Raw genomic sequence first — 12,989 nt, 5'->3', positions numbered from 1 at the left:
GTCCCCCCTACATTATATACATATGTATATACACACACACACATTATATATACATGTATATACACACACATTTTATATATATATATATATATATATGTATATATATATATGTGTGTGTGTGTGTGTGTGTGTGTATATATATATATATATATATATATATATATATATATATATATATATATATATATATATATATATGTATACACATAAATATGACAGGGGGACATGCTTACAGTGTTGGGGGGTCTGAACGAGGCATAAGGAAGTTAAAAATCTTCCTCCTTCCCCCTCAGATCCCCCCAGATTTCCTCTTCACTCCCCGATTCACCACCTCTGAACTGGTGAACCTGGGAGTGTGAATTCTGATACAGATCGCCAGTGAAGCGGTGAGATCACCGCTTCATAAACTGGCCGTTACTGTGTCATTCAATGAGGATTCTCTGTGTGTAGAGATAATCGGCGGGAGAACAAGTTCAAACATGTTCTCCCCCGATTATCACTGTTTCATAAACTGTTTATGGACTGTAATCAGCGGCGATCCTCGGTATCACCGCTGATCACTGCTTCATAAACGGACACCTAAGTGGGATCTGATCCTCATCTAAATGACAACAATGGAACAACACATTATGCTTACGCTGATAACACACAAACAATTCTAATTTCTCGTCTTGAACACGCCGATTTAAACGTTCACAGTGCTGGAGGAAAAAGTAAGTGAACATTTGGAGTTAATACTGTCGCTCAGGGGTGTCAAACTGGCGGCCCTCCAGCTGTTGCGTAACTACAAGTCCCATCATGCCTTTGCCTGTGGGAGTCATGCTTGTAAATGTTAGCCTTGCAATGCCTCATAGGACTTGTAGTTCCGCAACATCTGGAGGACCGCCAGTGTGACACCTTTGCTGTAGATGGTCAAACCTTTGGAGCAATGACTTCAAGCAAGCACTTTCTGTAGCTCTGGATCAGAACTGCACAACTTCAGAAGGAACTTTTGACCATTCCTCTTTACAAAATTGCTTCAGCTCAGACACATTTGCAGGATGTCTAGTGTGAACAGCTTTCTTGAGGTCATTCCACAGCATCTCTATCAGGTTAACTACTTAACGACTGCGCTATAGCCGAATGACGGCTACAGCGCGGCTCGATAACTCTGGGAGGGCATACATTGACGTCCTCCCAGAATCTTGCCCCCGCACGCCCCCCTGGGGCACGCACCTGGGAACACCCATGACCGCTGGGTCCATAGGACTTGGTGCATCACTGATCACGGTAAGTGGCCGCTGACAGCGGCCATTTACCACGTGGTCGCTCCGTCAAATGACGGAGCGATCACTTGTAAACAAACCGGCGTCACGTCTGGTTCCTCTCTCCCCTCTCTGTACAGATCAGTACAGTGTGAGGGGAGAGGGGGGAAATCAGATGCTGCTGCAGCGCTGTGGGCTGGATGTGTAGTGCCCACAGCGCTGAATTGTGCCCACTCCAGCCATTCAGCCAGCCATCCATACTCAGCCAGCCAGCCATCCATCCACCCATGCTCAGCCAGCCAGCCATCCATCCACCCATGCTCAGCCAGCCATCCATCCACCCATGCTCAGCCAGCCATCCATCCACCCATGCTCAGCCAGCCATCCATCCACCCATGCTCAGCCAGCCATCCATCCACCCATGCTCAGCCAGCCATCCATCCACCCATGCTCAGCCAGCCATCCATCCACCCATGCTCAGCCAGCCATCCATCCACCCATGCTCAGCCAGCCATCCATCCACCCATGCTCAGCCAGCCATCCATCCACCCATGCTCAGCCAGCCATCCATCCACCCAAGCTCAGCCAGCCATCCATCCACCCAAGCTCAGCCAGCCATCCATCCACCCAAGCTCAGCCAGCCATCCATCCACCCAAGCTCAGCCAGCCATCCATCCACCCAAGCTCAGCCAGCCATCCATCCACCCAAGCTCAGCCAGCCATCCATCCACCCAAGCTCAGCCAGCCATCCATCCACCCAAGCTCAGCCAGCCATCCATCCACCCAAGCTCAGCCAGCCATCCATCCACCCAAGCTCAGCCAGCCATCCATCCACCCAAGCTCAGCCAGCCATCCATCCACCCAAGCTCAGCCAGCCATCCATCCACCCAAGCTCAGCCAGCCATCCATCCACCCAAGCTCAGCCAGCCATCCATCCACCCAAGCTCAGCCAGCCATCCATCCACCCAAGCTCAGCCAGCCATCCATCCACCCAAGCTCAGCCAGCCATCCATCCACCCAAGCTCAGCCAGCCATCCATCCACCCAAGCTCAGCCAGCCATCCATCCACCCAAGCTCAGCCAGCCATCCATCCACCCAAGCTCAGCCAGCCATCCATCCACCCAAGCTCAGCCAGCCATCCATCCACCCAAGCTCAGCCAGCCATCCATCCACCCAAGCTCAGCCAGCCATCCATCCACCCAAGCTCAGCCAGCCATCCATCCACCCAAGCTCAGCCAGCCATCCATCCACCCAAGCTCAGCCAGCCATCCATCCACCCATGCTCAGCCAGCCATCCATGCTCAGCCATCCATCCATCCATGCTCAGCCAGCCATCCATGCTCAGCCATCCATCCATCCATGCTCAGCCAGCCATCCATACTCAGCCAGCCATCCATACTCAGCCATCCATCCATCCATGCTCAGCCAGCCATCCATACTCAGCCAGCCATCCATACTCAGCAATACTCATCCATGCTCAACCATCCATCCCTAATCGGCAATACTTATCCATGCTCATACATCCATCCATACTCAGCAATACTCATCTATCAGCCATCCCATTCACCCCCATCCATACTCAGCCGTACCCAGCCATCCCATCCATACCTGGCCGTACTCAGCCATACTCAGCCATACTCATTCATCCCATCCATACTCAGCCATCCACATCCACGGCTCATCCATCCCCATTCATGCTCATCCATGCCACATCAGTTCTCATCCATGCCACTAGAGCGTCTCACAAAAGTGTAATAGGTAGTCAAATTAGATTTGACATTGATGCCCCTAGAACGCCTGATGGTGCTCCCTGCATGTTGGGCCTCTCTATGTGTCCAGGCGCTGTAAAAGTCTCCCACGTGTGGTATCACCAGACTCAGGAGGAGTAGGAGAATCTGCTTTGGGGTGTAATTTTTGGTATGTACATGCTATGTGTTAGAAATATTGTATAAATGGTCAACTTTGTGTAAAAAAAAAAAAAAAATGTTTTCATTTTCTTTACACATTTTCCCAGAAATGCGGCTCGATAACTCTGGGAGGGCATACATTGACATCCTCGCAGAATCTTGCCCCCTGGGGCGCGCACCCGGGAACACCCATGACCGCCGGGTCCGCATCACGGATATTTCCGTGATGTGTGATATTTCAGTTTTTCTTTTTTAATAAATCTGCAAAAATGTCAACAATTCTGTGTTTTTCTGTCAATATAGGGTGCTGTGTGTACATTAATGAGAAAAAAATGAACTTAAATGATTTTAGCAAATGGCTGCAATATAACAAAGAGTGAAAAATTTAAGGGGGTCTGAATACTTTCCGTCCCCACTGTATGTGTAATTTATGCAATGCCTGATGGGGCTCCCTGCATGTTGGGCCTCTGTACGTGGCCAGGCTGTGTAAAAGTCTCAGGAGGAGGAGTAGAATATGTTTTGGAGTGTAATTTGTGCTATGCTTATGCTGCGTGTGAGAAATAACCTGCTAATATAACAATTTTATGAAAAAGGAAAAAAAAAATCTTGATTTTGCGAAGAATTGTGGGAAAAAAATTACAACTTCAAAAAACTCACCATACCTTGGGATGTCTACTTTCCAAAAAGGGGTCATTTGGGGAGTATTTGTACTTTCCTGGCTTGTTAGGGTCTCAAGAAATGAGATAGGCCGTCAGTACATCAGGTGTGATCAATTTTCAGAGATTGGCACCATAGCTTGTAGACTCTTTAACTTTCACAAAGACCAAATAATATACACCGATTTGGCTTATTTTTACCAAAGATATGTAGCAGTATAAATTTTGGTCAAAATTTATGAAGAAAAATTACTAATTAGCAAAATTTTAAAATGGAAACTAAGAAAAATGCATTTTTTTACAGAATTTTCTGTCTTTTTTCATTTATAGCACAAAAAATAAAAAACCCAGAGGTTATGTGAAAAAAAGGACACAAATTTCATATAGGTACAGTGTTGCATGACTGAGTTATTGTCATTCAAAATATGATAGCACCGAAAGCTGAAAATTGTCTGGTTAGGAAGGGGGTTGAAGTGCCCAGTGGTTAAAGTAGTTTTAACCACTTCAGCCCCGGAAGGTTTTACCCCCTTCCTGACCAGAGCACTTTTTACAATTCGGCACTGCGTCGCTTTAACTGCTAATTGCGCGGTCATGCAATGCTGTACCCAAACGAAATTTGCGTCCTTTTCTTCCCACAAATAGAGCTTTCTTTTGATGGTATTTGATCACCTCTGCCGTTTTTATTTTTTGCGCTATACACGGAAAAAGACCGAAAATTTTGAAAAAAAATGATATTTTCTACTTTTTGTTCTAAAAAAAATCCAATAAACTCAATTTTAGTCATACATTTAGGCCAAAATGTATTCGGCCACATGTCTTTGGTAGAAAAAATGTCAATAAGTGTATATTTATTGGGTTGCGCAAAAGTTATAGCGCCTACAAACTAGGGTACATTTTCTGGAATTTACACAGCCTTTAATTTATGACTGCCTATGTCGTTTCTTGAGGTGCTAAAATGGCAGGGCAGTACAAAACCCCCACAAATGACCCCATTTTGGAAAGTAGACACCCCAAGGAATTTGCTGAGAGGCATGTTGAGCCCATTGAATATTCATTTTTTTTGTCCCAAGTGATTGAATAATGACAAAAAAAAAAAAAATTACAAAAAGTTGTCACTAAATGATATATTGCTCACACAGGCCATGGGCATATGTGGAATTGCACCCCAAAATACATTTAGCTGCTTCTCCTGAGTATGGGGATACCACATGTGTGGGACTTTTTGGGAGCCTAGCCGCGTACGGGGCCCCCGAAAACCAATCACTGCCTTCAGGATTTCTAAGGGCGTATATTTTTGATTTTACTCCTCACTACCTATCACAGTTTTGAAGGCCATAAAATGCCCAGATGGCACAAACCCCCCCAAATGACTCCATTTTGGAAAGTAGACACCCCAAGCTATTTGCTTTGAGGCATGTTGAGTCCATGGAATATTTTATATTTTGACACAAGTTGCGGGAAAGTGACAAATTTTTTTTTTTTGCACAAAGTTGTCACTAAATGATATATTGCTCACACAGGCCATGGGCATATGTGGAATTGCACCCCAAAATACATTTAGCTGCTTCTCCTGAGTACGGGGATACCACATGTGTGGGACTTTTTGGGAGCCTAGCCGCGTACGGGGCCCCGAAAACCAATCAGTGCCTTCAGGATTTCTAAGGGCGTACATTTTTGATTTTACTCCTCACTACCTATCACAGTTTCGGAGGCCATGGAATGCCCAGGTGGCACAAACCCCCCCCAAATGACCCCATTTTGGAAAGTAGACACCCCAAGCTATTTGCTGAGAGGCATGGTGAGTATTTTGCAGCTCTCATTTGTTTTTGAAAATAAAGAAAGACGAGAAAAAAAATTTTTTTTTTCTTTTTTCAATTTTCAAAACTTTGTGACAAAAAGTGAGGTCTGCAAAATACTCACTATACCTCTCATCAAATAGCTTGGGGTGTCTACTTTCCAAAATGGGGTCATTTGGGGGGGTTTTTTGCCACCTGGGCATTCCATGGCCTCCGAGACTGTGATAGGCAGTGAAGAGTGAAATCAAAAATTTACGGCCTTAGAAAGCCTGAAGGCGGTGCTTGGTTTTCGGGGTCCCGTACGCGGCTAGGCTCCCAAAAAGTCTCACACATGTGGTATCCCCGTACTCAGGAGAAGCAACAGAATGTATTTTGGGGTGTAATTTCACATATTCCCATGGCATGTTTGAGCAATATATCATTTAGTGACAACTTTGCGCAAAAAAAAATAAAAAAAATAAAAAATTGTCTCTTTCCCGCAACTTGTGTCACAATATAAAATATTCCATGGACTCGACATGCCTCTCAGCAAATAGCTTGGGGTGTCTACTTTCCAAAATGAGGTCATTTGGGGGGGTTTTGAACTGTCCTGGCATTTTATGCACAACATCTAGAAGCTTATGTCACACATCACACACTCTTCTAACCACTTGAAGACAAAGCCCTTTCTGACACTTTTTGATTACATAAAAATTTTTTTTTGCAAGAAAATTACTTTGAACCCCCAAACATTATATATTTTTTTAAAGCAAATGCCCTACAGATTAAAATGGTGGGTGTTTCATTTTTTTTTTTTCACACAGTATTTGCGCAGCGATTTTTCAAACGCATTTTTTGGGGAAAAAACACACTTTTTTAAATTTTAATGCACTAAAACACACTATATTGCCCAAATGTTTGATGAAATAAAAAAGATGATCTTAGGCCGAGTACATGGATACCAAACATGACATGCTTTAAAATTGCGCACAAACGTGCAGTGGCGACAAACTAAATACATTTTTAAAAGCCTTTAAAAGCCTTTACAGGTTACCACTTTAGATTTACAGAGGAGGTCTACTGCTAAAATTACTGCCCTCGATCTGACGTTCGCGGTGATACCTCACATGCATGGTGCAATTGCTGTTTACATTTGACGCCAGACCGACGCTTGCGTTCGCCTTAGCGCGAGAGCAGGGGGGACAGGGGTGCTTTTTTTTTTTTTTTTTTTTTCTTTATTATTATTATTTTTTTATCTTATTTTTAAACTGTTCCTTTCATTTTTTTTTTTTTTTAAATCATTTTTATTGTTATCTCAGGGAATGTAAATATCCCCCATCATAGCAATAGGTAGTGACAGGTACTCTTTTTTGCAAAAATTGGGGTCTATTAGACCCTAGATTTCTCCTCTGCCCTCAAAGCATCTGACCACACCAAGATCGGTGTGATAAAATGCTTTCCCAATTTCCCAATGGCGCTGTTTACATCCGGCGAAATCTAAGTCATAAAATGCTCGTAGCTTCCGGTTTCTTAGGCCATAGAGATGTTTGGAGCCACTCTGGTCTCTGATCAGCTCTATGGTCAGCTGGCTGAATCACCGGCTGCATTCTCAGGTTCCCTGTTGAGACAGGAGAGCCAGAGAAAAACACGGAAGACGTTGGGGGGGGGGGCATTCCCTCCCACTGCTTGTAAAAGCAGTCTAGAGGCTAATTAGCTGCTAGGATTGCTTTTACATGAAAGCCGATCGCTGGCTGAAAAGAATGATACCAAGATGATACCTAAACCTGCAGGCATCATTCTGGTATAACCACTCAAAGTCGTGAATGGCGTACCTGAAGACAAAAAAATGGTTAACAATAAAGCACAGTAAACGGTAAGGTATAAAAAATTGCATATCTGAAAAGCAAACATGATAAAACATAACAACAATAAAACATTGCAGAATAGAATACAGTAAAAAAGAGCAGAACAATAGAGAGAGAATAGAGAGAGAGAACAATAAAACAACAACTATTTTTTTTTTTATTTTATATTTTTGTTTGTGTTTTTTTTTTTTTTTTTTTACACTTTTTTTTGTAACTAACTTTTATAACTGTAACCGGTTCCAGGTTCGGGTCTCTCAAAATGCGATGGCATCTTGGGAGACCCTGTGAAAGTGTGCCTAGTCTGTGCAATGCTGTACCCTACGCTAATACTCAACTAGTGAATGGTAGTGTTCAAAACATTCACCAATGCAAAGACCAGGATTGTCAGGACAGGAGGGACAATAATAGAGGGTGTCACGCCTATATCCGCGCTTGCTGCAGACACGACATCTTTTTTGGGGGGGTTCGTTGGGTAGGGGTACTCGGGAGGACATAAAGAAAATGCCTCTCATGCAGCCGACTGCATTTGGTTGGGGATGTGAATGGGGGAAGTACGGGCGCTGCAGAAGTGGTGGGTTCCCAATTAGGATTGGCGAATGCAGCAGGAAGGGCACTATGGGCACGACGGGCCTGTGTTTGTCTTCTTGGTGGCAGCGGGACACTACTTGTGCTTGCCACCTCACCAGCTTGAACTGCATTTATGGGACTCGCCATGTCACCAAGTGTTACTGCAGTGCTGGTTTGACTACGACCGGGGTGTACTAGGCTGCTGGTGCTTGCCAGTTCACCAAAACGCTACCAAAAAAACTGTTAGCGATCGCAGGGATCAGGCCTGACTCTGCGAACGCTGCAGTTATGCGTTTAGTGTTTTGTAAGTGACAGTGATCGATCGATACTGCACTTGGGTGGGCTGGGCTGGGCTGGGCCGGGCGGAGGGGCAAAACGCAGGTGCTAGCAGGTATCTGGGCTGATCCCGCTAACACTGCGTTTGTGGGAACCCTAAACTGCTGGGGACGCTAGTATAGATCAGATCAGATATTGATCCGATCAGATACTATACCACTAAGGGAGGTGTACGGTGTGTGCGTGGGTGTTAGCGGTACTGGCGCTAACCTGATGCTGCCTGGGGCTGGTGCTTGCCAGTTCACCAAAACGCTACCAAAAAAACTGTTAGCGATCGCAGGGATCAGGCCTGACTCTGCGAACGCTGCAGTTATGCGTTTAGTGTTTTGTAAGTGTCAGTGATCGATCGATACTGCACTTGGGTGGGCTGGGCCGGGCGGAGGGGCAAAACGCAGGTGCTAGCAGGTATCTGGGCTGATCCCGCTAACACTGCGTTTGTGGGAACCCTAAACTGCTGGGGACGCTAGTATAGATCTGATCGGATCAGATATTGATGCGTTCAGATACTATACCACTAAGGGAGGTGTACGGTGCGTGCGTGGGTGTTAGCGGTACTGGCGCTAACCTGACGCTGCCTGGGGCTGGTGCTTGCCAGTTCACCAAAACGCTACCAAGAGAACTGTTAGCGATCGCAGGGATCAACCTGACTCTGTGAACGCTGCAGTTATGCGTTTAGTGTTTTGTAAGTGACAGTGATCGATCGATACTGCACTTGGGCTGGGCCGGGCGGAGGGGAAAAACGCAGGTGCTAGCGGGTATCTGGGCTGATCCCGCTAACACTGCGTTTTTGGGAACCCTAAACTGCTGGGGACACTAGTATAGATCTGATCGGATCAGATATTGATCCGTACAGATACTATACCACTAAGGGAGGCGTATGCTGCGTGCGTGGGTGTTAGCGGTACTGGCGCTAATCTGACGCTGCCTGGGGCGACGCATATCACCGCCGGGCGATCAGGGGGCTAAACCTTTATTAGGTAATAAACGGCGGGTCCCCTGACACTATAAAAAATAAACGAACTAACCAGCGTCACCCGTAACGGTTATACGGTGATCAGTGGTGAAAGGGTTAACTAGGGGGCAATCAAGGGGTTAAAACATTTATTAGGTAGTATATGGGGGTCCCTGTCACTATAAAACGCTGACGGCGAACCTAAATATTTACGTTCCTAACTAGCGTCACCAGCGACACTAATACAGCGATCAGAAAAATGATCGCTTAGTGACACTGGTGACAGGGGGTGATCAAGGGGTTAAAACTTTATTAGGGGGGGTTAGGGGGGTATCCTAGACCTAAAGGGGGGTAATATTCACTGCCCTAACACTGTAACTGTCACAAACTGACACCATGCAGTAATCAGAAAAAAAAAAAAAAAAAAATACTGCTTGCTGTCAGTTTGTGACGGGGGGGGTGATTGGGGGGGGGATCGGGGGGCGATCGGGGGGGGATCGGGGGTGTAAAGTATGCCTGGCATGTTCTACTGTGTGTGTTTGTGTGTGTTGTGCACTTACATGTCTTCTCTCCTCGGCGCTGAGCGGAAACTGCCAAGCCGAGGAGAGATGACATTACATCCTCTGCCTGTGTGAAACTACACACAGGCAGGGGAGGATTCCGATTGGCTGGGAGCGATCGCGAGGGGGGGGCCATGATCGGATGGTCTCCCCCTCGCCTCCCGACGCTCCCAGTCAAATGCCGACCGCCGCTGGCACCGGGGGGGGGTCCGATTGGACCCCCCGCCCGCGGGAGGCAGATCACGTACAGGTACGTGATTCTGCCTGCCCGTGCCATTCTGCCGACGTATATATACGTTAGGCGGTCGGCAAGTGGTTAAAGGCTCAAGGCATAACAAGTCGCACAAGTGTTAATGGAGCCTCAACCACACCTCCAAATTCATTTCATTACTTGAACTCCATGTGTGCAAACTACTGACTCCAATTCGGTTTCAATGAAGTAATTAGTCTATGGGTTCACTTACTTTTTCCTCCAGTGCTGTGGACATTTAATGGGTGTTTTCAATAAAATCATGAGAAATTAGAATTGTTTGTGTGTTATCAGCTTAAGCACATTGTGCTTGTCCATTGCTGTGACTTTGATGAGGATCAAATAACATTTTATGGTAATCACTGCAGAAAACCAGTTAATTCCAAGGCATTCATGCTTTTTTCGCCATTGTATATATGTTTTTGAGCAGAAAAAGATGAAATGCTGTATCTTATATCACAAAAAAACATGACCGTATATTTTGCTATTGATATAAAAAAATGAACAAACTGCACATTGTAAATATGTTACAAATATTTATTTTAGCATCTTGTCTTGTAGGTGTTGATAGACACTGCCAAAAAACTTGGTATTAAATGCCATACAAAGGGTACAATGGTCACCATAGAAGGACCGAGGTTCAGCTCCAAAGCAGAAAGTAACATGTTTCGTCTTTGGGGTGCTGATGTCATTAATATGACCACTGTTCCGGAAGTAGTCCTGGCTAAAGAAGCTGGGATCTGTTATGCCAGTGTTGCAATGGCGACTGATTATGACTGCTGGAAGGAACACGAAGAAGCGGTATGTCAATACTCAACTATGTACACATTACTGACTGCATGGTAAATGTATTCACTGTATGTTAATAGTGATTTATGAAAATTAGAGCGTTCCAAAAGAAAAGTATGAGTGGATATGAATTTAATAAAACTGAACACCCTGGATCTTCTGCAATACATTGAGGGAGAATTTCTGATGTGTTAATGCTGAGCACTGACAGCCTAAAGTTCACATGAACAAGATCAACTTAAAAAGTGGACTGGCAACTAGACTATAGGCATTTATGAAAAGTAAAATACCCCTCGCTGACCTCTGTAGATGCATGTTTTGTTAAGCAATGCATCCTCAATAAGGATGAGCTCCAGGGTGTTCGCACACTCCACGTGCAGAGCCCGCCAGGAAGTCGGCATGGCGCTAATCACAGGCAGTGAGACATTTTCCTATCTCTGCAGCCGCGCGTCGGGAAATGTCTCACTGCCTGTGATTAGCGCAGTGCCGTGCCGACTTCCTGGCGGGCTCTGCACGTGGAGTGTGTGAACACGCCGGAGCTCATCCTTAATCCTCAATAGTCACATTTAACAAATATCTCAGCTCACTCTGCTCCCCACCCCGTTTTACATTAGGGTTTAGAAAGCTGGACAGTCACTGCTGGGATGTGGTGCAGGGGTAGCTGAGCTGCTGAGAGAGAATATCTTTAGTTATTCTGCTGTAAACATTAGGAATAAATTGCTCCACAGTGCTTAGAGCTACAGGAACTTGTTCAAAAGTGATTCTAAAAGAACAAACATGTTATACTTACATGCTCTGTTCAATGATTTTGCACAGAGCAGCATTGATCCATTTCTTTTTGGGTCCCCTGTCAGTAGTCCTGGCTCCTCCTCCTGCTGAGTGCCCCCAGTAGCAAGCCTCTTGCTATGGGGGTACTCAAGCAGACTCTCTCCCTTGCCATGCTCTGTGTGTCCATTCACACACACACAGTGCCGCTCGGCCCCACCCCCTGTTGTCTCCTCATTGACTCACTGGCCAAGATTGACAGCAGCAGGAGCCATTGGCTCTCACTGCTGCTTGAGCCAGTGAGGAGAGAGAGACCCGGGAGAGCTGCTGCTCTGATACACATCACTGGATCCAGATAGGGCTCAGGTAAGTATTGGTGGGGGAAGCTGCACCCGGGTTTTTTTTTTTTTACCTTAATGCATAGAATGCATTGAGGTAAAAAAACTTGAGCCTTTAAAACCACTTTAAAGCTTTATTGCTTATATGTATGTGCATATAGTCCATTCAATTGTGCGACTCTTGGTGATTCTATGGACCAGCTCTCTGAGTACATCTCTTATATGCCTGAAAGACTTTTTCTATTAAATGTTCTTGCCGGGGCTTGGCTCTGCATATAAGAGGAAGCTGACTGTCCAGCTCCCGCCATACCTCGGCTTATCATTGACTATGGAGGCTTCCCATCTGCACAATTTTGCCCGCCGTCAACTCCACTACATCCAGTGAGCCGCCTGCAGCAATACCCGCACACCCAAGTCATGACAAAGAGGAAGGAGCAGCCTCCCCAAGATGGTGTCGGCTCGCTCCCCCCGCTCTCCAACAAAGACAAGTGGAGAGAGGCTGCTGTCAAATTGGAGCATTTCGCCGGTACACTGGCAAGGGAACCTTCCCCACAGCCTTCTATCGTGCTGCCAGACACTGAGGGGATCGAGCCTCTACAGCCTGCCCTAACTGCAGCAGCACCTGAGGTGACCGGGAAACCTGGGCCTGGGGATTGGGAGCCGGCAGCTGGGGAGGAGGAAGGAGACTGGGCTGCTTTAATCCCACAGGAGCTCAGCACTCCAGGAGTCCACTTTGAAGGATGTACCATATTTAATGCAGTCCAAAGCTGTAACACTACTTTGACCACCCTTATTTTACAATTTCAGCAGCTGTGAAAGAGGAGGTTACTTCGACACAATTTGCAGAAAGTGTGGAAACGCATGGTGGCTCCAAGTGGCTTTGAAATTGTGCATAACACCAATCGTATTGGCGAAGTTGAAAACAGACTGTGCAAGATAGCATAAGGATCCGGGGATTGCCTGAATGCATAGAGAGAAAAAAAAT

The 12,989-nt window shown here is 45.9% G+C and overlaps 1 protein-coding gene across 1 annotated transcript in view; it reads left to right on the top strand.

Moving 5' to 3' along the window:
- The window catches only part of MTAP (methylthioadenosine phosphorylase), an 86,132-nt gene that overhangs the window by 59,966 nt on the left and 13,177 nt on the right, over window positions 1-12,989 (top strand). Inside the window, exon 6 of the mRNA XM_073636029.1 lies at window positions 10,674-10,913. Within this exon, the coding sequence (XP_073492130.1) occupies window positions 10,674-10,913 (240 nt within the window). The remainder of the gene's footprint in view (window positions 1-10,673; window positions 10,914-12,989) is intronic.

Source organism: Aquarana catesbeiana, linkage group LG01 (assembly GCF_042186555.1).
Source record: "Aquarana catesbeiana isolate 2022-GZ linkage group LG01, ASM4218655v1, whole genome shotgun sequence".
NCBI classification, from domain to species: domain Eukaryota; kingdom Metazoa; phylum Chordata; class Amphibia; order Anura; family Ranidae; genus Aquarana; species Aquarana catesbeiana.
This window is presented reverse-complemented; position numbering and strand designations above follow the sequence as displayed.